The following is a 27,177-nucleotide window of genomic DNA, read 5'->3' as shown; positions in this document are numbered from 1 at the left end:
TACTGAAGAGCATGGTTAGAAAACTGGAGAAGTCGGTAAATTTCATGTTTTCTGGCACAATTAAGACGTAAACGTGTGCAGAGAACTGGAGTCGGACACTGTAATCACAGCGAGCTGGTGAATCGTGGGTGAGTAGGGAAGACCCTAAGCTGGGGGCCAGGGAGGAGGACAGGTCAGGGTCCCGTCAGAGCCCCTGCAGCTCCCATTTCTATACCTCTCTCACTGCCTTGCATCACCGCCTTTAGCCGCTTTCTTGAAAGCACCTCTTCCTCCAGCCCCGCGAAGGTCTGAACTCAGGATGATGGTATTAATGTGCACAGCTGGCCTGGAGTCCGTGCGAGAGAAAGCACAGGGCCAAAGAGGCTGCCCTTCCTTTTGGACTTAGCAAAGAATCAGAACCCATAAGGCAAAAGCGAGCATAAGGAGAAAGCGTGCTGGTGTCTGTATGTCAACTCCAGGCCGGACTGGAAACGCACAAGCATGATAGCAAACCTGCTCTTGGACAACGGCCTTGCTGGGACCAATCAAAGATGTGCTGTCCTTATTCCAATCTGTTGGCTAACTTTGCAAAGCTGATGTGTCCATCTTCAAAAAACTATGCAGTCTTACAAAGTAATGACACCAAAGTCTAGGCTAAATAGCAAAAGTGATATCGCTACTTTGTGTTTCAAAAAAAGACCCTGGTTTTGGATGAAATGAGCAGACTTCTGGCTTGGCATGACCAGGCCAGATGTTGCCATCTGTCCCTGGGCTCCTCTCTAAGGCAATCAGCTGTGAGCTGCAGTCTGGGAGGAAGGAGCCTTTCTCCACCACCCCTGGGCCTAGCCAAACCTCACATCCAGTCATATCCTGGGGCAAAAGATATCAGGCAAAGAGGCAGGATTATTTTAAAGGATACCAGTCGTTAAGGATGCAGTGAGATTGAGGTCTACCTCGAGGTCTACGGGTCCCTCTTCCTGACTCACTCCTGCTTCCACTTTCTCCCTCTTCAAAGCCCAGTCAGGTTCTAGCCCAGGCCTGGCACCTACAGGACAAGAATTCTGTTCCCATCTGCCTGGATCTTGGAAGTCCCCAGGGCTGGAGTACAGCCAGTGCTCCCCAGGGCCCAGACTCTGGGTGTGCTTGGGGCTCACCTGCAGGTTACACGTTATCTATGGAATAATGTAACACAGGAATGAGTCGCTTTGGGCCCACTTCGCGGTCTGCTTCACAGAACAAAAGCTGCATGGCGCTCAGCCTGCTGTATACGAGCAGATCACCAATGAGGACATGAGATGTGTTGAATGCTGTTTCTTTGTTACGTGAACATTAGTTTCACATTGCGTAGGCCTAAATGCCTTGCTGCCCAGCTGCCAAACCACCAGCCTGCAGAACACACAAGGACTCCACCGCTGAGGCTGGGGTCTGGCTTCCCCGAAAGCCCACCCAACAGTGCCTGGATTCTATCTCCAGCAACACACACACACACACACACACACACACACACACACACACACATTTCTGCTGTGCACCTATGGGGAGCAGGTACTGTGCTGTGCACAAAGCCCCCAGCTTGGCTGAGTACTTGCTTTCACCAACACAATGAAATAACCACAAAAATAACCGCAGTGCCATGTAGCGCATCAGGAAATGGAAGAGAGCGACCCTATGTCATCACTCCTCATCAGCCCTTCCGCCCTTCCTCCCCACGCTGCCCTCTTTCCAGTGCGATGCGCACACAGACATTTGCACCAGTCACGGAGACTTCTTCTGGCTGATACCAATTCATCAATCAATGGCTGGAGGATACGGCCGAGCAGTCAGTTTGGAATCTGACCAGGCTGGCATCCTGTCCAAATCTGTCTAGGTCACGTGGCTTTGGGAGGCGTTTCAGCACAGTGCCTCTGCCATGTGACAACATCAGCTGTCTTGTTTCTTCACTGTTAATGCAGCACCATCAGGTGATATGACAGATAGCGTGGAAAGAATAGGGAGATCGCGTCCTCTTTTGAGCTTCACCTCTGAGAAGCACAGAGACATCCACTCCGCAGTGCCGCCACACAGATTTCCATTATGCTCCATGAAATCACTTCTTTACCCAACTAGCACTTACATGCCCATACCATGCCCGGAACAAATCTAAGGACCAGTGATAAGGTGGAGAACAACACTACAAGCTCCCTGCTTGTGTGGCATTTTCTCTAGAGTGGGTGGTGGCCTACGTGGAGACACAAGCATGCAAACAGAGGCAAAGTGGTTCTAAAGAAGTAAGACCAGGTGGCCTGAGAGGGTCCTGCAGGTGTCATCTGAGCAGAGATCACGGGGACGCGATGTGGCCAGGTCTGCAGAGGTTGCGGGTGGGCACTGAGGCAGAAGGAGGTAGGAACCAATGACCTAAGGAGCGGGAGAGCCTGGGGGTCTTTCCGGCTATGACCTGCTGTGAGTCAGCCTGGGCCTGACCCTGCAGGAGCGCACAGGCCGCAGCAAGAAATCTGGAATGCATGGTGAGAGCTGAAGGAGGAGAGGTGAAAGCCACTGGCAGCTGCAGGGACCCACCTCCCCTTCCTCCTGCAGGCTCCCAGCTCAGAATGAGACCACGCCCCCAGCCAACCTTGCTGCCAGGCAGGGCAAGTTCCTGGGTCCTGCAGTGGGCTACAGGGAGTGGGACCAGAACTGCTGGCAGGGTCCTGGGGGGAAGAAGGGCTCCATCCTCCTCCTCCTGACACCCTGCCGCCTGGGTGCACACATGGTGGCTGGATCAGCACCACTGTAGCCTGCTGCAATTCATAAACAGTCTCGGGTAGCCTGGGCTGACTGTGTTGAGGGTAGAAATAAACTCCACTTTGTTTCAATCCTTGTTGCTCTGGTTGTCATAGTTCACAAAGGAAGCTGTTGCTTCTGGAACACAGAGGGCTCCAGGGAGGAGGGGATAAGGTCTGATAAGATAAGTTAGAAAGCCACTGTGGTTACTTATCCAGGGGAGAAATGCAAAGGCTTTGCCTCAGGGGCTTGCGGTAGAGGTGGGGAGACCAAGGGACTCAGTACGATCGGGAAGAACTCCTGAGAGGACACGCTGGCTGACGGATAGGGGAAGAGACTCTCCCACACCATTTCCTTGAGCCACTTCCTGGACAGTGGTTCTCCACTGAAATCACGAGGAACAGCTCTGGGATGCGGGAGGAAGGAGGCTTCTATTTTGGCTTCACTGAATCTGAAATGCCCACTGGACAGCCAAGAGGAAGAGGCACTAAGCATCGCGATATGTGGGTCTGTACTTGGCAGAGAGGCCAACAGGGGCGGTGGGAGTCTGTCACCTGGAGATGACATCATGCCGTGTGTCTTTAGTGGAGCAGAAAGGAAGAAAGCAGAGATGCAGGAATGTTGGGCCCCACCGGTCCAATCTTCTCAGAGCCCCAAAGGGAGGCGTGAAACCATGTGGGTGCGGTGCTATGGCAGCAGGGAGAAGGAGGAAGGGTCAGGCTGGGTCCGATGCTGCTGAGAAGCTGAGTCAGGATAAGAAGACATGGCTGGTGTCGTTGGCGGCAGGCACAGCTCGTGTGAGTAATCTCATGACAGCAATCCCCACTGGGTTGACAAGAGTGGATGGAGGGAAGAAGGGAAAGGAGGCCATGGAGACTGAGTGTGGAGCTGAGGGTTTGGGGGAGTTCTGCTGTGGCGGCGGGAACGAGGCCACTGTCTCTGATCCATGGTGCTGCCTGTGCCGCGCTGTCCATTATGGGAGTCACTAGCCACACGTGGTCACTTCAGTTTCAGCCAATGAAAATGAAGATGACAGATGCAGTCCACCCGTGACTCTGGACATGTGTGCCCAGCAGCTGGAGGACAGGATGCAATGGGGACAGCTCAGTCCCCTGCTGCAGCTCTGGCTTCCACACTCCCAAGCTCCTACTTAGAAATCATGGGTTATGGGTGCTTTGCTCTGCCCCACAGGACGATGTGTGCGAGACAGAAACCAAAAGCCTATGTTTTCCTGTGTGGCCTGTGGTACAGGGTGGAGACGGCCCATCCCCACCAAAGCTCATGTTGAAGTCTGTTGCCCAATGCAGCAGCAGTGCAAGGTGGGGCCTTTCCAACGCGATGAGGTCATGGGGCCCCGTGAATGGATCCATGGAGTCTTCTGAGAGTTCTCATGGGTCTGGGTCAGTTACCTCAAGAGGAGGCATTACACAGCAAGCTCCCTTACTGTCTAGTGTGGTCCTCTTGCAAAAACCTGCTCTGTTCTGCTTTTCTGCCATGAGGCCCTCACCTGAGGTGGAGCAGATGCTAATGCCATGCTGCTGGACTGTTAGAACCGTGAGTCAAAAATCAACATCTTTTCTTAATAATGACCCCCGTCTCTGGTCCTTTGTTATGGCAGCAGAAAATGGAGTAGGAGTTTTATTTTTGGTTTAATTACAGACACATGACAACCACTGTTCTTACTCTTTTGCACAAATTTTTCAGGCTCATGTCTATACAAATTGTTTGCGATCACTTCCAACACTTGAAGAGATCAGAGGTCCGCACAACTTTTCGAAGGTGGTTACCTGCAAGTCTGCCATTTTTCTTTCATTCAACCTCTTGAAAAGAGGGGTAGAGACGAGCCTTTCTGTCACTGGGAGGCAGCCCCACCCCACGCTCAGCACTTTCTCTCTTGGGGAGCTCTGCACAGACGCCCAAGCAGCTGTGCGGGAATGGAAAAGCCAACTGTGCAAACATTCCCTTCCACTGTCACAAGGTGGAAAGGAGAAATGCCAAAGAGGAGAGCTTGGAAAAACAGCAGGAGAGCACTTACCCCCTGAAGAGAACATGAAAAAAGACCCCACAGTGACCCCACAAAGGAAATGGAAAATAAGAGTCAACCATGCACAGGTCAGAGGACACCACTGGGACTGGGGTAAGGATTACAAAGGAAAGAGGGATGTGCACACGGTCACAGCCCGGGATGAGCACATGGACACGCTGGGTGGTGTGGCCCTCTGTAATTCAATTAAACCCTTTCAAAGAACAGGATTCCTGTATCAGAGAGTAATTCCACACTGCCTTCTTCCCCCAAGATGCAAGCTCACAGCAAAGCCTTTGGAAGGATCGCTGTATGTGGTCGGTAGGCACCATATGCAATGAACTCATGAAGCCCCCAGGAAATGTGGGAAAACTGAACAAGGATCCCAGTGGCAAAACCTCCAAAAGGCTAACGGTTTGGGGTAAATTTTATTTCTGGAAAATACAGGTTTGGATGATTAGTTCTCCATGTAACCTTTCCTAGAGCTGTCTCCGGCACTAGTGAGGAAACTGGGCTGAGCTTGTCACGGTGTAGAAACCATTACTGTCTCATGGCAGCCCATGGGACAAGAAGGCATGACCCCCACAGGTCTCCCCAACACAGAGCACAAAGCCGTGTCCCTTGAAAAGCTGGCACTGGCTGCCCTCTACCTACAGAGTAAAGAGCAAACATCCTGTGGCACCCACGTCCCTCCGTGTACCTCCTGTGCACCCTATAACAGGCTGGGCAGTCACCGCGAGACCATGAAGCAGACAAGGAAGCAAAGGGGCGGGTCCCAGTCCCACCATCCATCCTGTGAGGCCAAGTGGGGGCGGGAAGCAGGAAGAGAACAGGGCGCAGAGGTGTGGCTGGACTCCAGGGCTTGACCCTGAAGTGCGGAGGAGAGACTCTAGCCATCTGTGATGTGTTCTTGACAATCTATAAAGTTCTTACATTTCACACTTCCCTGTCAGTGAAAATCTTAGTATGGGTCAACATAGGCATGTTTGAGATGTCTGGCTGAGCTGCCCATAATGGACATAAGATCACAGGGGGCGCTCATGTTGGTATCGATATTTACACTCACCAAAAGCCAGAAGGCATCAAATTGGCTGCCCAGATGCCAAGAAAATTGAGACCTCATATGTGCATAATGGCAGAGATGTAACAAGTGCTACGGAGCCCAGGGGGCGGGCCAAGATCATTAGCAGAAGAGTAACAGGAAACAGGCAGTAATGAACGGTTCCGGTGTCTATTATAGCCATAAATGGAGGAAATGCTGCTTTAATTAATGCTTTAATAATGCCACAAATCTAACTTTATGGAGACAGCTTGGCAGAGTGGCTGAGTGACATTCTTTCACCAAGAGCAACTGAGGTTCACTCAGGAGCGGAGAAATAGATGTAGTGTGAGAATTCTGTGCAGGCAAAACCTTTAAATTGTTAATGTCATTTCAGACAGCGAAATTATGGGGAAAGGCATAATGTACAGTGCAAGCATCTGAGTCCAAATGCCAAAAGAGATTAAACAAGAAAGTGAAGTTCTGTCTGCTGTTTAACCCAGGAGGGTGAACCGGTGACCCTGTTTCAGGAGAAGACCATACACATCACACAGAGATCCTGTATTTGAATTGTGTTGGTTTTGAAATTATATTTTGTTAATATTTTGATTTTATAATTATTTAGAAGTTATGAATTATTTATTTTTTTTCCACAGCTCAGCAATATTTTAATAACGTATTTCAAGTCACAGAAAGAGAACTGTAAGGAACAGCAGAGCAGTTACAAACACAAGCACTGGTTTCTCTATCTTTTTGAATGGGGTCATGGGCAAGTTAACACCCTAAACTTTGGTGTTCCATTTGCTAAAATGGGAATAATACTAGTGTTCACATCATAGGCATCTAGTGGGTTCAATAAAGTGTAGCACACAGTAGCCCAATGTATGGTGCACAATTTCAATAAATGTTAGCTTTTGCTTATCAATATCACTAAAATATTAGACAAGGTCTAAGGATTAGAGGTCTCAGTTTCCTTATTATTAAAATGGGTTCATTAGGAGGATCGATTTTGTATGGTTAGCATGCAGTCTAAATGCCCATAACTTTATAACTTGGGGCCAGAGCCTCACTCCGACAGCAATGTCAGTTTGACAAATTAAATTATTATCAGGAAAGAAACAGTCAGAAACTCTAAGTCACACCACAACTTCAGCAACGTTTCTCTTCTGTCACATAAAGCCGATATGAATGAGGAGTTGCGCTAGAACGACATGGCCATTAACCCCTCCCCGCCCCCATCCCCACGGCCCAGTTTTGGTTTGGAGAGTTCTGAGCTCTTTCCCAGAACAAGCACAAAGCAGATGCCAGCAAGACATGCTTTCTAAAGGCACAGGTTAGAAGGGACACACGCATCATTCGGCTTTCACACAAGAGCAGGCAGAGCCAATGCTGGTTGGACACAAAGCACCCTTTTCTACAAGAATCATCAAAGGCCCCACAGACGGGGAAGTTGGGGGAAACATTTCTCAAATCTGCCAGCTGGAGTTTTCCAGCCTCTGTTCCATGCAGGAGGTTCCGTGCAGGCTGCCCTTCTCCCCTGGCCTCTGGGCCGTCCTCCTTTGTCACATGGGAGTGCCATCCCAGGAGGTTCACGCGCCAGCTGGAATGCTCCCCGTGCCTTCCCAGAATCCCTGATGTTGGTTCCTATGGGTAAGGGCCACAGCTCTAAAACTGCCAGGACAAATTTGAGCCCTTAGCGATTTAGTGATAACCTGTCTCAAAATAAAATAAAGTAAAATAAAATAGAAGAAAATAGTAAAAAAATAAATAAAAGGGCTGGAAATATAGCTCTGTGTAAAGGGTCTGGGTTCAATCCCCAGTCCCCAGTACTGAAAAACAGAACAACCCAATTCTGCCCAGAGATCCCAAGTCTGATTTCCTCATGAAAGAATCTCCAGAAAGGCACCAGCTCCCTAACTCTGGGGTCCTCACAACCTGGGTGTCTCTGCTTAATGTCAGCATGCGGGGCTCCTGTGGACCTGATGTTGGGTTGGGGTTTGTGCACCCGGAGAGGACACTGCCAAGTGGAGGGTAAACTCACACGTGCTCTCAAGACCAGGTCTTGCCTTCCTGTCATCTTACCCTGGGTATCTGACAGCTCTGACACAGCCTTAGACCAGCACTGGAGGCTTTGTTCTGAACAGCTTTACCCTGAAGAGCCACTTGAAAAGACAAAGAAAATGCACTCTCTGTCCCAAGCAATGCTCGTTTTCTGGCAGTGAGCCACACCTATTCGGGAGACTCATTCTCACACCGTCCACTTGTAAATAGGACCTGCCATCATTCCCTCGAGAAGGCAGGGGGAACACTACATTAGAACTCGGCGGATAGCCCTCTGAGGGACAGGAGCGAGTCTCATCAGCTAACACCGAGTACTTGCCTTGAAAGAGCAAGGCTTTTGGTTTGGTTCCTAGCACTGCAAGATGATTAAAAAACAAAACAAAACAGGTAAAGTACATGTAGGCATTTTTATAACACAATATTATAGGGAAGGGAAACGGAGAACTTTTAAAAGTACGTGGGAGTCTTGAATATGGCGACTCATGTTCTGCTTCTTCAACATTTTTTTCTCAGCACTTAACAGAATTCTGTGAGTGATGTGATAGAAGAATCCAAGTCCCTCAGAATGATTTGTCCAGGGAAATATTTTTCTGGAGCTTGTAGTTATCCCTTTCCACTCCTAAAGTGGTTAAGACTTTAAAAATACAATGCACTGTGACTGGAGGCTCCAGGAGAGGTGATTTATTAAGCTGGACACTGGAGAAATAGTTACGAAGCAATCTTGCTTCCCTGTGTCCCCACCACAGTTACGCTCCTCGGCCACCTAAGCTACCCAGGAGCCCTCATCAGCCAAAACCCTTTCATTCCAGGGCCCAAATTTGCTGGGAGCAAAGCAGCCCTCACTCGGGAAGGCTCTAGGAGAAGAGGAAGGGGCTGACTATCCCAGAAGACTGGCGACCATCGCAATGCATCCTGGCAGGGAAAGTGCCCAGCACCCAGGTAGCCACCAACATCTCTCTGAAAGTTGTAGTTTAAGGCTGGTGACTGGATTTATCCTCTCAACCATCTGTATGATCTTTCAGAGGTGAAAAAATGGACTTAAAAGTAGTGAGCAAAGCAAAAAGCTCTTTCAAGATCACAACTAGTGAGTGGTGGGCCTTGGCTCACAACCCAGTGTGGGCGCTACTGCAGCTCCCCACCAGCTTCCGCGGGAGCAAGCAATGCACATGCAGATACCCTGGCATGTGTGTGACAAGAATTGGGTGGGGAGTACAGCAGATGGTCACACACTGCCTTTCAGCAGGGCAACAAGCTCCACACAGAGACCACAACTGCAGCTCCACCGCAACTCGGTCACGTGGCTGAATTCCCTGTCACAGGAACATAATGTTTAGGTGATTTCAAGGAAAAACAGTCACGACTGACTTGCCTTCCAATCCACTAACAGTGAACGTTTACCCACCTCAAAAGTTACTTTCTTGGGCTGGAGAGGTACTTAGTGTGCTTGCCTAGCATGTGCAAAGCCCGGGGTTAATCCCCAGTGCTGAAAGAAAAGAAAAAAGAAAGCAGAAAGAAAAGAAACAGAAAGAAAAAGGAAAAGAAAAAGTTATTCTTTTGCAAAACAGTATAGACGCATCACTGAATTGTACATACTTAAACGTGGTTGAAATGGTAAATTTTATGTTATGTATATTTTAAAACAGTAAAGAAGTAACTTCCTTTCTAAAATACTTGACATAAGGAAAAGACAGTACTCCTCTGGGGCCACTGTCGTCATGGAAGAGAGAATTTTTGTGTGAAGCCTTATTACCCACAGAATCCACAATACACTAGGGTCCAGTCAAATTCTAATGACCCAGTGTACCCAGAATGCACTAGTTCCAGTCAAATTCTAATTACCCAAAATGTATTAGAGGCTAGGCAAATTCTAATGACCCACATTACCCAGAATGCACTAGGGTCCAAATTCTAATGACCCACTGTACCCAGAATGCACTAGAGGCTAGGCAAGTTCTAATGACCCACATTACCCAGAACGCACTAGGGTCCAAATTTTAATGACTCACAGTACCCAGAAAACAGTAGGCTTCAGCCCAACTCTGATGACACATTGTGCCCAGGATGCACTAGGTCTCAGCCAAACTCTAATGACACATCGTACCCAGAGTACACCAGCTCCTCTAGCCTCTGGGAACCCACTGCAAATACTGAACACAGAATTCATGCTCAGAGGTATCTTCCTGATGCCCTCAGTCCTATCAGAGCTCACTGAACTCTAAGGAGTTCAGCTTTACTCATTGAACTCCTATCAGAGCCTGGCCCTGCAGCTTTGCCCACTGAACTCTGAGGGACCTCAACAGCTGGCAGTGCCCGGCGTCTAGTTGGCAATCAAGTCAGCGAACTGGTAGGCCCTCAAATGTTTACTGAGCAAGTCATCAGAGGAGAAAACAGTCTTGTGTGTCCTTGTGGGTCATCAAAACAAAACAAGACAAAATAAAGCAAACTCGAACAACCCGAAGCAGAGCTAACCAGCATGATCTGAGCAGTGCAGTTGCAAACAGCAGAGCTTGGCGCCTCTGTACCATTTCGGGTGTATTTCACTCCCTGGTCTTAGCCAAGATCATGTCCCTTCACTAGCATGGGTCTTGGCAGGCCTGGTATGATTTCTCTTCCCAGCATATGCCTGGGGATGAGTTCAAAAAGCCTGGAGCGCTTTACTTGCATTCAAGGTGACTGGTTTACTTCAACTCTTTATTTTCTTTCAAGCGGGCAAACAGTCAGTCTCAGGTTGCTGCCTCACGTTCCTGAACTTTTCCGGTCTTTGTAGGGGAGAGAAGGAAATCCCAGGGAGTGTCCTGGGATTCCTGGAACCTACCTGCTAGGCCAGCAGGCAAACATGGGGGAGGAGTTGGGGCTGGTGGCCGGGCAAGGCTGCTGACGAGAGGGCAGCCTGGGAGGCCGGGAAGGAAGACGTTAACCATTAACCCCGTGCCACCGCTTCATCTCCTCCCTGGTGGCCTTGGTAAGCACTTGATGCGGTAGCCAGCCACACAGAGAGCAGAAGTCCACCAGTGGCACTTCCTAGTGTGGACTCAAGAAGGCCCCAGGTTGGGGACCAAGCACCCCTCCTTTCATTGCCCCGTGAAATCTTGAACACTGATGGAGACTAATGGTTGAGCTTAGCGTTCAAAAGCTGTGGCATTCTAAACCTGGACAGTACGTAAGAGGAGCCCAGTGACTCCGCATGTGGGTTTGTTCTCTGTGCTCCTTCTCCACGGTTACTCCAGACAGGGATCCTGGGTTTCCGTGAACACTCACCACAGAGAGGTGGATGGGAGCTGAAAGAGATCAAGCCATCTGTCATGGTCGCAGTCAACCGTGGGACTTGTATTACAGCTCAGATCCCCTGAGGTCTTTCTCTGTCCCCTCTCGGTGTGGTAGGCAGATAGGTAGGAATAGGGAGAAAGATGTGAATAATTTTTAAAGGACTGGTACACCTTGGTGGCATGTTGTGGCTCTCTGCTAGACAACACAGCCCTTCACAGGCAGGCCAGCGGCCACTGGCACTAACGGGCTGCCACGGCGTCCCCACCTTCCTCGAACTGGAACTGGTCTACCAGGTGCTTCCACTCACTCACCATCCATAGTGGTGTCAAAAGCCCCAGCTCTTCAGAGAGGGAAGGACAGAAGACAGGGTGGTAGGGGGCAAAGGTCACCCCTTTTTGCATATCACTCTACTCCTTCGTTTTTCCCAGTTTGCCGGCAGGACTAGCCATGGGTTTCAGGCAAAGAAAACGACTGCTAGGGGACCCTTAATCTAATCCGATTTCCCAGATGTGTGCAGTTGAACCTGGGTTAAACCAAAATTCTTTAGAAGCTAAGAAAGAACAAAATAAAGTTAAAATGGTTTGTCCAATGACTACGGGAAACTCTTGATTCATTTCCTGTGTGGAGGATGCCCTCATGAGCCAGTGGGGGAAGGCCAGGCAACTGGGGTGGAAGGGACGTCCCCTACCTCATGCAAGGTAAACACTTCCTCTCTAGAAGTCATCTGAAGGATAGCCAAAGCCACCTGACAGTACCATCCTACTTGACAGTACCATCTCCATTCCCTTCACTCTGCAGATCTATGGTCTCCACGGTCTCTATGGACTTCATTCCACATGACACCTCACTGCATGGAAACATTTGGGTCCCTCCATATTTTTGAAGAAAATTACAACACAGTGGAGCCACTTCACAGCCCCACTGACTGAAATATATCCCAAGATTTTAGCAGCTCACATGGATTTGGCAGTAAAATAACACAAATTATCAGACTTCAGGAAAACACAGGAAAAAAAACCTGAAAATATACAGGGCAGTAAAGGGAAAAGAAGCTGTCCAACACCAGCACATTAGCAATTATTCAACCTCTTCACAGAGAGTCTAAAACCATTAGCATCATGTGAGAAACAGCAACATGCCACCCACAGCAAACTCGAGATTTTTCTATTTACCAGTAAAGTCAAGCCCTGGCTTCCAATTCTGCAAAATAATCAGTAACTCAGTCACCTGTGAAATTTCAAGTCACTTCTTGATTATGTGTAAAATTCTTCCAATTATTTAGGCTCTCTGGGTTTAAGGAAAGTCATTAAAATGAGAACATCTTTGAGAGAATTTTTCAAAAGGAGTTATTCATTGTTAAGCAAAAAAAAAAAGAAGAAAAGAAAATTCTGTCCATTTGACTACATTAACTAAAGTAAGGTCTCTCTGCCAGCAGAAGGTATTGTTCATTGCTTCAACTTGGGAAAGTGTGAACCACTAGGACCGGAGGCTTCTTGGGAGAAAGACACATCTTACACAGTGCCGCACACCTTTGCCTGGGATGTTATAAATCCTGATCAACCATGTTTGTGGATGCTGAGAAGTGACAATTTCTTCAGTGCTTGATGCGACTTTGTTTTCATAAGCAAACAGCAAAGTGCGACCTACTGTTTCTCTTTCTTGGTCTCTGCCCCCTTGCTGGTTAAATCAAGTGTTCTATTATAAGTGTGTGTGAGTGTGTGAGTGTGTGTGTGTGTGTGTCCACCAGCAAAGGTAAAATGAAGCCACTTGTGAAATCCAAGTGTACCGAACAATCTCAGCGGCTCGCAAAGGTCTCAGAGGCAGGCAGTGGGACCAGCGCTGCGGCCCAACATAAACTCACTCGGCTCAGCCTATTCTCTCCTGCTCTTGCCAACGTACACTTGGCTTCTGTGTAAAGACTGCTTGGAAGATGTCAATAATCTCTAATTTATGCTCTAATTACACAACCACTTCGCTCTTTGGCAACCTGAACAAAACAAAAGTTTAAAGGGTAGAATATTTAACCACAATGTACCTAAGAAAAAGATCCAAAGCAGAAAAACAAAAACCTTAGTCAGACTTGCAAATATAGCAGAAAACTTTTCACAAGTCAGCAGCATTTCTCAGAATGAAGAGTCCACTCTCCTAAGCGACACAAGAAATCAAAACAGCAAAAATTATACTGCTTATACTGCCAAGCACTCCAGGATTCAAACAACAGTGATGTCCAGCTCTGTTCAGAGAAAGGCCAGGCCCCTCCAGAAAAGGGATTAAGCGAGATTAAAAAAACTTTCTGGTCAAAGGACAAGAAACACTGGGGACTGATACAAATATAACTTCCAAAGAATCAAAGTCCAGAGTTTTAAAGTTTTCTTTAGACTTGAAAACTACTTCACCCCTGTGACCCAGCTTATCAGTAATTTCCTTTAAGCAAAAGAAATTCCCAAGTTTTTCCTAAATATATATACCACTGGTATATAAAATGATAGCAAGCACACCGACTGGAAATTCAGTTACCTGCCCCGTTGCCTGGGAATATCTCTTTTGTCATCAGCCTCTGCCCTCTTCCGAGACTATCACAGCCACTCCAACCCAGCTGGCCCATATTGTCCCCCAATCTTACCTTTTCACTGTGACTCTCACTCTTCTTTTTGATTCTCACTTGCCAAACATGGCTCTTCAGCCATCTTTCAATCAACTCAGCCTAAGTTTTATTGTTTAAATACTATCTCGATGTCACCTTCCATATATCCTTTTGCTTTATTTTAATGATACTATCTCAGATACTTTGCTAGCTCAGACAGCGAGGTACTGATTGATTCTTGGACACTTTCATTGCAGTGGCATTTGACACAACATTTAAAGCTAATTTAAACAGCTTAGTTACTTTTCTCATTGCTGAGACAAAATACCTGACAACTATAAGTTAAGGGAAGAAAGTTAATCTAGTTCACAGTTTGTAGTGGTTTCAGTTCATAATTGGCTGGCTCCGAGGCAGGGTGGATGACAGACAGGCATTACAGAGGAGAAACAGTTCATGGTGGGCAGAAGGCAACAAAGTAAGCGTGGGACTACTGCAGCTCTTTTTAGCCCATATAGTTTATCCAGGCTACTTAGGGTGGGTAACACTCACACCCTTAATCCTAGTGCCCTTGATTTTAGTATTGTACCATGAATCAATCACATACTCTAGATCTGGCCACCTCTAAAAAAACCCCACTGATGACTCCATGAGGCTTTGGAGGGACATCTAGACACAAGTCATAACACCAAATTTAAGAAAATATGACTTTTCTAATACTTCATTTTACTGCATAAAAAATTAATGCTTCTTATACAAATACATACAATAAAATAACACATATGATGGAGATAGAAGAGTAGGATGAAGAATAAATTAAAGTAAGGAAGTTAAGATGGAATCAGGAAGGGTGTTCAGAGCTTAAAGCTTGTGTTATCAGGCTCACACATGAGCCCCTTACCTCTGCAAATAAAAGTTCTAGCCCCCAGAACAATCTTGCCCACTGTCTGTTTTTGTAAACAAAATTTTATTGAAACACAGCCACACCCATTCATTCCCATATTATTTATGGTGCTTTCATGCTACAATGGCAGTTGAATAGCTGCAACAGAGATCACAGGGTCCACAAAACCTAAAATATTTACTACCTGGGCCTTCACAGGAAAAAATGTGTAAATGCCTGGGCTGTACAGTTCTCTGCCTAGATAGGCATACTCTTTATAAAGCTCTGAAGTAGAACTTTCTGCTATGAAGAGCATGCCATGTCATCTAATGAAAAAACATCTTTGGCATCATTTTTTAATAGCAATATGTTTCATATGGCCCCTGGCATGACAATATCATAACACAGGTGAGTACAACAACTCAATGTAAGCTGAAACAGGGCCAATTCACACCTGGCCTGGCTTAATTCAGCAACAGTGTCTGCAGGTGGCAAATGCCAACCAGTATAGGCAGCTCCTCCTTATCCTACCCTCTCTCCTCAGCCCTGGCGGACATGGTGACAGATTCAGGTATTCTCTTTTGCTGAGTCCTCAAGTGTCGTCAAAGTCTCCCAGTCCTCTGGCAGTCTCACCCAAACATTAGCATTTGGCATGCAAGATAAAACCAATATGGATCTTCGCTCTTGGGCAATTTTCCCCGAGCGCTCTGTTTACGGGGAGGAGCGGGGATGGACACTGAAGTTGTCCTGTCACTGTGAGCCTGAAGCCCCGCTTCTCTATTTCAGCGATGTGCACAGCTGTCCCCTCCAGTGGCAGATCCTATGGAAGGACCAGACTGCCATCTTTTTGAGACAACCAGAACCTGCCAACCTGGCAGGGTGGCAACCTGGCAGGGTGGCAACCTGGAGAGAAAACCCCACAGGGAACTCTTGTCTCCTTAGAGCTGAGAGCCTGCTCCACTGCACAGACAGCAGGGGTCAGGGCCACAGAAAACAACAGCATTCAAGCCCAATACCTGTGCTACTTCTCCAAAGAAACAAAGTCCCAAACACCATCATTTCAACCAAGCAATCTCGTCACACATACGTCTTGAAAGAACTCTCCAAGGCACAAGGACTCCAAAATAAACAGAAGAAAACTGGAAAGGAAACTGCAATTCAGTTAAATGTTGGAATAAGAGATAAAGTTAAAAACTATGGATTTAGAAGCATATAGTTCTTCTCATGCCTGTTCTTTCCTTGTGGCTAAGAATCCATGCCATGCGTTATTATACTTCCAGTGGAACAAAAATTTAGGTTACCTAAAGAAGTCTTTAATACACAAATTTAAGAGAATTAGAACTATTCTTATTTTATCATGCTGGAAATTACTACCTGGTCTATACTCAATTATTACTCACGTTGTCAAAGGGAGAAAAACCAAACATATCAGAAGCTACCATACAGTGTACGCAAAGATCTTTCCATGTGGTGACCGAAAAGTAAAAAAGTAGTAATTAAACACCCATGCCCAAACCTCTCCTCTTTATGGAATGTAGCTATCTTCTAGAAAATCAACGACAAATAAATGAAACAAAACATATTTGACAGCAGAGCTAGAATGGCCAACAGCATGATATATCAATGGCAGAAAATGTACTTCATCTGTTTCTTCTTGTTTTTTTTAAAGAGCAAACACTACCAGATCATGTCATTCGTTCATCTAGAATTCAAGTTTAGAGTTCAATTCCAGACTACCCAAGAATATATGGAAATGTAGAAAATTTGGACTCTGTGTGGTTGTGAGAAAAAGAAGAAGAAAGAATTGTAAAGTGCCAGTAGTGCTCAACCCGATCACATAGGAACAGGAATTCGGTATACTTGTCCAGAACTGAGTACAGGGATGACCCACGATACACTGGATTTGGAAGTACACAGACTATCAAGGTGCAAAATCCACAGGAAAGCAAAAGCCACTCCGTATCTGCTCTGGGCCGATCCCCACAACTCCAAGCCATTATGCAACCTAACTTGTCCCTGTCGCACACTGAGTCCAAGCTGGAGGTAAAAACTAAATAAACGTTCTATGGTGTTGCCTAAAAATCTTCTTGCACAACCATCCAGACCTCTAGAGTTTGTGTTTCCAAAACTGCTGTCCCAAACAACCAGCGCACACACTGTCTTTTCCAGAACCCCCTAGGCAAGTGCAATTTGGCTGACGTTTATAAGACAGCTATGAAGATTCTTACTTACGTATCGCATACAAGGTGAGAATTATTCCAGCCAGGCAAAATCCTTCAAAGAACCTGAGTGTGCTGAACATTGTCACATTCACCGAGAGCGCCACGGTCAGTCCAAAGATCAGAATGAAGATGACAGAAAACAGCAGCACAGGCCGACGGCCAACCCTGCGGATGGAGAAGGACAGAGTCGGGATCATCGTTAAGCAGGATGGCAATGGCAGACATCCCAGTATCCCTAGTATCCAGCAGGGGTCCCACATGTGTTGACTGTGTACAGGCAGCAAGTCTTCATACTGTCTAGACCCACTTCACTAGATCATGGACTACTTACTGGGGCAGCAAGAGGAACACTTAGCCCAAGCCCTGGAGCTAAGGGAGCAGAGATCAAATAGGAGTGGGTAAGAGAATTGAGACATGAACCCAATTCCTGTTGCTTAGTCTATTTCTGAGTATAAATGGGGGTGGCCAAAGCAAGGAGGACAGAATCAGTAATGACTCTCCAAGCACAAAACTAGACACACCCAGCATAAAACATCTTGAGAAACTGCTGACCTTTGGAGCTGGATGGGAAGCCAGAAAGGGCATGGAATGAAGCAGCTTTACTTCCCCTCTCCAGGTTGTTCGCTAAGACAGGTACCTGCTCTCACAGGCAGCCTCCAGAGCCCAAGCCAAGCTGGCTGCCAGTGTTTCAGCTACATGACAAGCAGTGATTTGTAAGGATCACATGTTAGGCCAAGACACCTAATCTGACCTTTAAATAACTGGTGTCGTGCTGCCAGCATGCTCAGGGCGAAGCCCCCTGGGAAGGACAGCAGCGGCACTGAATTCACGGATTACCATTTGGGCCAGAAAAGGACGGGACCAGGAGTGGGCAATGTGCTTCTGGGGGGCTGGCAGGGCAATGGGACCCAAAGGATGGGGAAACCACTTGCTTCCCATCCCCCCCACACTGACTTTCTACCTTTTTCTTCATTACCTCATTCAAGATAAAAGTGCAGCAATAACTCATAAAACTAATGTACATCAATTGGCTGGGACTGCAGGGGTAGCCTCAGAAAAATGGGGGCAGAGTGGACGATATTTGCCAGGACAGAAAGAAGAGAGAGGGGTGCAGAAACACAAGCTCGGTACCCTAAACATCACAGAGGGTAGCTGGATGGTGTAATGAGAAGGCGTCTACACACACGGCAGATGCCCAGCAAAGGCAACTCTACTGACATGGAAGGTTGACCTGCACTTGCCCAAGGCTGGTAGTGAGGATGGAGAGGGTGTTTCTGAGCACATTTCCAGCACCATTTTAAAGGGATGGAAACACTTCAAGCTTAGAGTGGGAGATGATTGTATAATCCCTTAAATATGCTCAAACTCACTGAGTTGTGTGCTTTAAATGAGTTTTATGGTACATGAACTATCTCTCAATAAATCTTTTTTTTTTTTTAAAGAGTAATAATCAGTAAGGCATGGCCTTACTCTATGAAGGAGATGGATGCCATTTTTTTAAAATGTGGGAGCAGAAATAACTGGGCAGCATTTCCTTCAGGACATTCTGAGCTTTTAACCATCTCCATTAGTCACACTGGTTTTGGGAAATGAGGCCAAGGCTATGAGCCCCATAGCTACGTAAATCAATGAACTGGTGTGGAGATCTCACCCTTTACTTCCCTCACCCTCACTGCGGTCATGAAATCCCTACCAGGAGAGACCTTACCGGATGATTTTACCCATATCCAACTCTTATAGATATAAATTCATGAGACTTAGTTTTTTCCTAAAATGAAGGAAAACAAAACATCTGACACCTATTTTTATTGACCTTCATCTTCTTCCTCTGTAAAATGGGGGTAACTATCCTATTTTATAGGTTTATTGAGGCCATTCATGAAAGGAAATGACAGATAGTAGCACTACACCCAGCCTAAGGTACCTAAATGTTTGAGTTCTCTTCCGTCCTGCATTTCTATGTCCCTGACGTTGATCACAGGTGGTTTGCAATGTTCTGACACTTTTTTAGAAAAGATGCTTGGTGTTTTTAAATCTTATACGAGCCATTCTAAGTTCCTCCTCCCCAGTGATTGCTGAAATCAGTAAGCAAACATTATTATCAGGGACTGTAGGGCGTGTGTGGTCTTTGAAGTTGGAGTGCCTGGTTTTAAAACCAGGCTCAAACCACTTCTGAAAGATATGGTCTTGGGAAAGATCAAGCTTGTTCTAAGGAGCCCTGTGTTCCTTTTCCTAAGAACCAGCTAATGTCTCCCTAGCAGGGCTATTGTAGAGCTCAGGCATGTGTGGGTGACTTAGCAAGCACTCACTACGAATACAGCTTGGAAGTTTTGTATGTGATGGCTCCCCAGAGTGATATCACCTCAGAAATGAAAAAAAATCTTACTCCTCAGTCTGCAAAGTGAGGCTGATTACTTAGGACCTGTGGTAGGCAGAGTAACAGACCCCAACAATATCCATGTCCTAATCTGCAGGTGGGATTAAGGTTAAGGACCTGGAGATCAAATGTTCTGCAGGTGAGTCTCACCCCCTTGGCTGAGGGAACCAGAGAGGGTACGGTGTGGAGGGAGGGGTGGAGGGAGGGGCTGGCCCAAGAGCTGGGAAAGGCAAGGAAAGACTGTCTCAGAGCTCACAAAAAAGAGTGCTGCCTGCTGAGACCCTGGCTTCAGTCCAGGGAGACCCCTGCTGGGCTTGAGACCCACAGGACTGTCAGTGGTTAATGTGTGATGCTGAAGCCACAGAGCGTGCAGTAATCAGTGACAGCAGCCACCAGGAACTGATACGGGGTCTCAACAGGAAACAGCCACTCGATGGAGTCACTGGTGGAGATTTGAATAAAGGGATTATTTACAAAGAGTGGTCAAGCCGGAAGAAAACCTGCAAGGGACAAAGTTCAACCTTGCAGCTCTCAGCGGCAAGGAGCTTGGGAAGAGATAGACGTGGGCCCACAGAGGGGAGCTGCTGGCGGGGCCCTTGTTGGGGCCGGCTTTCCCTGAAGAGCTCCTTCTCATCGTCTTTAAGATCGAGGCTTATGTGCTGCCCTGGCCACCAGGAGCTGAAGACAAGGGGCCCTCCGTTGTGATCCATCTTTGTCACTACAAAACCAGGACTTCCTTCAAAGTCGCACACATGGGAGGGCACAGGAGCGTGTATCTCTCCCACCATCCGCCCACCGTGCTATTTAGTGATACCTGACAGGTCTCCCCAGACAAAGCCCGAGTTGGAGACAGAGCTTTGCAAAGAAAGCAGTACAATACAAACATTTACACATGATGACGGAAGCCTCAGAAAGCTTCTCCTACGACTTTGGCCAACCTCCCTACTGCAGCCAGGAAACGAGCTCCCAGCTATGCGCTCTGGGGTTCCCTTACATGGGCTTGTTTCCTTTTAAGCAAGGAGTAAAGTACCAGTTAGAAAAATAAAACCCCAAAAACAAAAAATGAGAAAGAAAAGTGGAGTTGGAAAACACCAAACTTCCAAACTGAAAGAGGACCGCTCAAAAGGTCCAAAGCTGCCAGAGCCGCTGCCCTGACCGCCTGAACCGCCTGCTGGCCCGTTGCCCATGGAGCCTGGGAAAAGTGGCCACAGCTCAGCACGGTGGCAGTGTGAGACCTGGGCACTCGCAGAGCAGGTCTCCAACTCTCCAAGCTTTTGTCCTCGGTGTTCGGTGTGATCAGTGAGGCCACCCGATGTGCACGTGCAAGAATGAGGCCTCACCAAGCAGCCCGCAGGAACCTACACCTTCACAGGCTGCTGCATACTGAAAGCCCACCCTGATTTTCTGATTAAATCCCTTATTGGATAGGGACACTAAAAGCTCCATCAAGTCTGCATTTTTCAGGGAGATGGTGACAGAGATCACATTAGTAAATATGTCTAATTTATTTTAATGCAGATTTCTGGGAAACAGTATCTTTTAAACCAACATAGCTTACGCTAAAAACCTATGAACTCAAACCTTTGGTTAAATAAAATTCTACCTTCTACTCTCAAACAACAAAAGTCAGAAAGCCAAAGGGGCCCCAGTATAGGTCTCCAGAGGTTGCTGGTAGCTTTTCTGTTTCTGTCTGCAGGGCATGTGTCCCTAGGAAGCATTTACAAATGATGACTTAGCAGATTCTGGGTACACAGGAAATCACATTATACGTTACCACAAGGAACTTCCAAATAGACATGAGCTTTAGGAAGGAAATTTCCACCACTTTAAAGCGGCCTCAGAACTCTCTGCTGTCCCGCCCTCCCCAACATACCCAGCTGTGGCCTTAGTCAGCTTTCTCAGTTAACCAGGGTACACAGGGCATTGCAGAAACGCAGTCACCAGGCCCGAGATGTACTGATTCACAACACAGCAAGCGGCACAAAGGATTCCTCTGAAGAGGGAAAACAGTACTGCCGCTCCTCCGTGGCCGGGCAGCCCCCAAGTCGTGCAGCTGTCTCCCCGCTGGGGCACAGCCCTGTGGTGTCCTTGGAGCCACAGAATGCCATAAGAAAGAGCACTGCAGCACCGGCATCTGGCGCCCTGTGGCCTGGGGTCAAGTCCTGGCTCCCCAGCTTGAACCTGGGTGAGCTTGGGGTTTACTTAAGCCTCTGGGCATCAGGTTTTCAATGAGCAAATGGAGGTAGTAGCAGCACCTACCTAATATGGGTAATCGAGGATGGGACATTGGAAGGTATAGGACTACCTGTCACCTTGCTTAGTACACAGTAATCAGCAAGTGCCAGATGCTAATGATGTCACCATCATCATCATCATTAATAACTTGGCTACTCTTCCCGTCCTGACCTCCATTCCACTTTGCCCTAGGCACCCACACCTCCTCCCTGACCCAATCTACATTCATTCTCACCTCTACTCCCCACCCTGCTCCTGTCTGCGGCTCCTGCCTGTGATACCCAAATGCTGTTGTTATCTTCCAGAGTCTTCCTCCCCATACACCTCGGAGAGGCATCTCCTGTCCAGGACTGTCTCTAAAATGCATGTGACATTTTGAGATGCTAATCACTGCACTCCCATTCTGTTCCTATAGGTGAAAGTTTCTAGCTCCTCTCCTTTTGTTTTTGTTTGAGACAGAGTTTTACTGTGTTACTAGGGCTGACCTCAAACTCCTGGGCTCAAGTAATCCTCTGCCTCAGCCTCCTGCTGGGACTACAGATGAATACTCCTGCACCCCATTCACCCCTAGCCCTCACTTGTCAATGCATCTAGTACATCCACTGCTCAGGTCCCAGCCCATAGAGCTCTGCACTTAAGTCCTCAACTCCTCCTAAACATCCAATGTCAGTACTAGATTAGGCTGCAGGCTGGTTTTGCTAGATTCTAATAGCTAGAGAAGTGCATGCATTTAAATTTTCACACCCAAGTGGCCTGTTATGTGCACTGACCAATTCTTTTAGCTCTGCATTCTCCAGGTAGTAGCTTCAACTTTCAGTTCTGACCTCAACACCAGGGCAGAGAAAAGAGACAGCAATAGTATGCTAACCCAGGCCACATCTCTGTAGCCAGCAGAAGCGTGGTGCGGCTTCCAAAGGTTCTGCATGCAGCATGTTGGTACTCACCAGTCAGCAATGCATCCAGTTATTAGGTAGCCAAAGATTAATCCAACCAGTAAGGAGAACTTAGCGATATGGACCTTCCAGGCATTGTCACATACAAGATCCCACTAGAGAGGGGCAAATAGAAAATAAATCAGAGAGACATGTACACAGACCAGTCGTACACAATCACAAGGGCAGTACAACAACCCTGCAAGGATCACGATGGCCCCATCCTGTGGGCTGTGTCACACAGACTGTTAAGCATCTTGTCAATGTTTCTGAAGATCCAATGAGAAATACCATTTGCCCACAAAATGAAATGCAGTGTGTTAGTCTAGAATGGATCATCTCAGCCTTGAAGGAACGGTGTGTGAAATCTGGGGATATATGCTCCTTCTGTTCCAACTACCACAGGAAAGGGAGGCACAGGGGGACAGCCAGAGACAGGGCATCTCTGCCCCGCCCCCCACGACCAGCAGCCCCTCTTACGCAGCACAGCTGCGCATCACCCAGACGGAGAGCTGGCCCTGCCAACTTTCTGCACCGGACATTATAACGACAGCGGGAAATGAAAGGTGTTTTGGCATCTTCATTCCACAACACACCCCAAATGAATCTTAGTACCAAAGCAGGAGTGAAGAGTGAATGTTGAAAGAGGACCTGGAACATTCTTGCTTTTCCTTCTGAATGTTCCATGTGTTTTACAATATAAATTGAACCTGGCTACTTGGAGAGAAAGCCAATCAAGAGTAAATACAAAAAAAAAAAAAAAAAAAAAGAGTAAATACAACATTCATCTCATCTTGTACAGTTAAAATGTATTATTTAATAAGGAAAATCAAAGCAATCCTCCACTTCCTTTCTTCCCCATTTGCAGAAGCAAGAGGGAAACGTGTGCTGATCTCACTCAGTGGTGTGTGCCCACGTGTACCCAGCCACCCAGTCCACACACAGCTCTCCTCTGGGTCGGAAGCTCCCACTGGCTGGTGCTCTGAGACTGCAGCACCCGCCCTTGCACTCGGTGCTGTGCCTACCCTCTGTTAAGGACATCTTCCTGTGGGGTAGGAAGCAGCGAAGCTTCCAATTGGGGCTTTCAGTGCTGGGGGCGCTGGTGATGTTTGCACCATGATGAGGGGAGGTGGGGATCCAGGGCAGGAGCTGTTTCAGTTACAGGGATAGAGGAGGTTTAAGTGGAGGAAGGGCTGGGACCTGACCCAGCTTTGTCCTCCTGTCTCTGCTCTGCCCTGTCTACTTGAGACCCTGAGTGGAATGCAGGGGACCCTTGCAAGCTCAGGTCCAAGCTTCTGGGAAGCCTGGTGGAACTGTGGGTCTCTGCTTCAGTGGGATGTGGGTGAAGCCAACGTCCCAGCAGCAAGGAAGGCCCTGGGTTGGGACTGGGTAGGAAGGGACTACTCTCATGCTGTTCCCACTCCTGCGCTAGACTCCTGGCCATACTGATGCCCTGGAGCGGCCCGAGTTTCCAGAGACCTGAAAGAGAGATCTACTCCACCCCATCTGGTTCCAGAGGAGTCTGCACTGCCAGGTTCAGGAAGAAAGCAACCAAGAGATGCAAGCACAACAGACCAGTATGGCTCGGGTTTGTGCCCGTGTCTGGGACGAGGGCACTGCTAGCCATGCAGGATCTCATGGAGAGTTCAGATAACTCCCTTCCGTGATGACTCTAGGGGTCTGAACACATGCTCCAGAACCACAGGGACCGGAGCATCAGCAGCACATGGGAACAAGCAAGAAAGGCAAATTCCTGGACCCCAGCCCAGATCCACGGCACGGGACCTTGTGGAGAGGTAGAGAGCTGTGTGGTTTAGCAAGGCAGCCAGGTGACTTTCCGTGCTTCCAGGGACCTCCAGGTGATCTTGCCTCCCTCTCCCTGCATCCAGGAACTTCACTGTCCTGGGCAGGGCTCAAACAATTGACTCCCGATAGCAGGGAGAAGCTCAAACCCCTCATGGAACACAAACCACTGTTGTGTGCTACAACTGCAGGGCTGAAAGCCCGAGGATGCCTTGCGGGTGCTCCTGGGGTCAAGCCTGGAAAACCAAGGCTCACAGACACGACTTTTAATAGTAAATATCCTTTGCTGTGCAACCTATTGCTAGCTTCAGGAATGCAGATTTGCCTCGAAATGTGCACTACATTGTTGGGTAGTACCAGAGCTGCTGATGCTCTGGTCCCTGTGGTTCTTGAGGAGCAGCGTGTGTGCATTCGTTCTGTTTCCCAGCTCGGTGGACGTGATCTGGGAGAGGGGCACCCACACACCTGTGAGCGTTCATCTCCTGGCCACATCGCCCCGTGTGGCCCTTAGCCTGGCCCATGCTTGGCAAGAGAGGAGAAAACCCTGACCCCAGGTGGCTGCCAGGGAGTGTGTGCCAGCTGCTGTCTCTGTCATTCACTCTGCTTTCACACACCTCATGTTCCGACCAAGACTTCCCACTGATGAGTTAGTTTATTGAGGTTAAATGGGCGAAGGAGTACTTTATACTTTTGTTAAATGGCCAGGAGACAGGAAATTTTAATAAAAGCATTCAGGGGAGTGGAGGAAATGGCCAAGACTGGTATAACCTCGGCCACCCGAACAACTATTACACTTGGCCTTGGACAGCCAAGATCCAATTTAGTTGTTCCTAGGAAGTTGCTCAGTGGTCACCTCCACGTGACCCTATCAATTAACAATTCAAGAGGGGAAAATTAAAACAGTAGAGCAGAGTGGATCGCTTCCACAATCAGGAGGAAAGGAAGCCTGGGTAGAAGTGCTGGCTGGCACCTCTGATCTCAGCCTGTGGGCATCCACCTGCACTGGGGTGGAGCGAGCCAGGGAATCCAGGGCAAGGCAGCCACCAGGTGTCTTAAACCCTCTCAGTCAGAAGCAAGAATGGCCAGAATACCTGAATCAACAAAGTGAGAGGGAGGCCCCAGCAGGCTTAACAAGATAAGGGTTACTTGTGCTGGGATCCACCTAAAACAACACCCTTCCAACACCAGAGGCCACCTGGAGGTGCATTCCATTTGGCTGGGAGAGGTGGGGCTTGGGGAGCCCACTGAGCTGGCTTCCTTGTTTGACTTCCACTTCTGGTATTGACAAAAATGCACCAAGAAAATAAAATAGGTTCCTACAGAATGTTATCTCTCAAAGAACTCCCCTAAAGAATGTCAAAAGTATGAGGAAACTTTGAGATGACCTGGCTCTCATGGCTGTTCACATTACTGCAGATCAGATATGCCAATTGGTTACTCAGGAGGCAAAGGCCCTGTGAATTTTTAAAATTAAAACACACTGACAGGTGTAATGCTCTAAAAAGTAAAAGGCCAACACTCAGTGTAATGGGTTTTGTCTCCGACACTGCCCTGGCCACCTGTCTTTTCTTCTCTCCTTCTCAAGTCAGTCACCAACTCCCGTAGATCAACTGTTCCAGAATATGCTGACCATGTCCCCCCATGCTCCATTGATCCATGGGCAACCTAAGTGCCACGGGAGTGACAAGCTTTTGTCATCACCTAAACGCCAGCCTCAGCGGTGTGCTCTTGCATTGTGGGCTGGAGGCTAAAAATAACACCTCCAGACATTTTTACAGGACAGGTTTCATACGTGCTTTAGAGTCTGACTTCAGAACAACTCTCAGGCTTGAACCCAGTTCTAGTTTCTGGGCTGACTTGGACTGGGAAGAGTATGGAGAAGGGAAAATGGGCTGTCCATCTTTCTGGCCAGATCTGGCAGGGGTTGGGTTGGGTTGCGGCCAACAGATATGAAAGCGGTTAAGGAAATAGGATCTTAGAGCCAGTGGCTGGGGCAGTGACTTCCTAATTCCCAGAAACCCAGCTGAGACACTGGCAGGCTGGTTCTAGGGCAGTGTGCCCGGAACCCATTCAGAGGCCCAGCTTGCAGCTGTCCCACCAACTTGGTGAGTCCTAGTTCCCTGTATTCAATCCCTACCTCTGAAATACCCAGGGTGGTTCTTGTTATGTGGAAATTGAAATTCACGCCCTGATTAAATTGCGTTGGGGTGGAGCTCTGGGACAAGATTCAGGCCAAGTCAGCATGACTGCTGTCCTGAACTAATACATGAGTCTCCTTACTTAACTCCTGCCCCCTCAAGGCTATTCCCTAGAGAACAATGACAACAGGCCTTCAACAGAGCCATAACACTTCATCAGCAGGTTTAATAAGATCATAAAGCATTCAAGTCCCAGGCCCATTTCATAATCTTAGCCTCAGTCCCATTTCATTATCTTAGCCTTGCCTCTCGGCCTTTTCTTTCCCGTCAGGAACACTCTATGCTGATGCCCCAGGAAGGCTTCAGCCAAGACTGAGTACAGAGGCCAGGCTCCAGAGGGGCTGTCCGTGTTCCACACACTATATGCTGATTACCACATGGTCTGTTAAAAAGGGGAAGAAGAAGGAAAAAAAAAAAAAAAAAAAAAACAACCAGGGAGAGGCTACAGAAATTGGGGTAGACAATTTTTTCATACCTGTACATTCTAAGGACAGACTACCAGAAATACAATCCATATTATTTTAAGGGAATAGCAAATTGGTTGACTTACTAGAGTACAGAAATATTCATTAAATTAATGGAACTTCTAAAGAAGATGGAAAATAAATGAGGGGTAAGAAAAAGTTTTTGATAATAATGAAAATAAAATGTAAAACAAGAATCATAAAAAAAAATTGGAAATAAGGAGACTCCTTGATTGTGGAGATGGAATTTGTATGGATAAAAACCAAGGGGTGGGGAGGAGCCACCTCAGAAGAGACTGGAAGATTTTATAACAGTTTATTTATTATTAATTTTATTTATTATTTACACTGCT

The 27,177-nt window shown here is 47.6% G+C and overlaps 1 protein-coding gene across 3 annotated transcripts in view; it reads right to left on the bottom strand.

The window, feature by feature from the left end:
• Positions 1-27,177, bottom strand: part of Slc22a23 (solute carrier family 22, member 23) — a gene marked incomplete at its 5' end in the record, with an annotated part of 166,098 nt that overhangs the window by 111,191 nt on the left and 27,730 nt on the right. For all 3 annotated transcript variants that reach the window (XR_001236752.1, XR_001236751.1, XM_005398990.2), the window contains 2 exon segments: positions 16,826-16,980; positions 22,372-22,475. Coding sequence is in view for 1 of the 3 variants with exons in the window: in XM_005398990.2 (XP_005399047.2) it covers positions 16,826-16,980; positions 22,372-22,475 (259 nt within the window).

This window comes from Chinchilla lanigera, unplaced genomic scaffold, assembly GCF_000276665.1.
Source record: "Chinchilla lanigera isolate Chin_1 unplaced genomic scaffold, ChiLan1.0 scaffold00064, whole genome shotgun sequence".
Classification (NCBI taxonomy): Eukaryota; Metazoa; Chordata; class Mammalia; order Rodentia; family Chinchillidae; genus Chinchilla; species Chinchilla lanigera.
The sequence above is the reverse complement of the archived record's forward strand: the minus strand, read 5'-3'. Positions and strand labels throughout refer to the sequence as shown.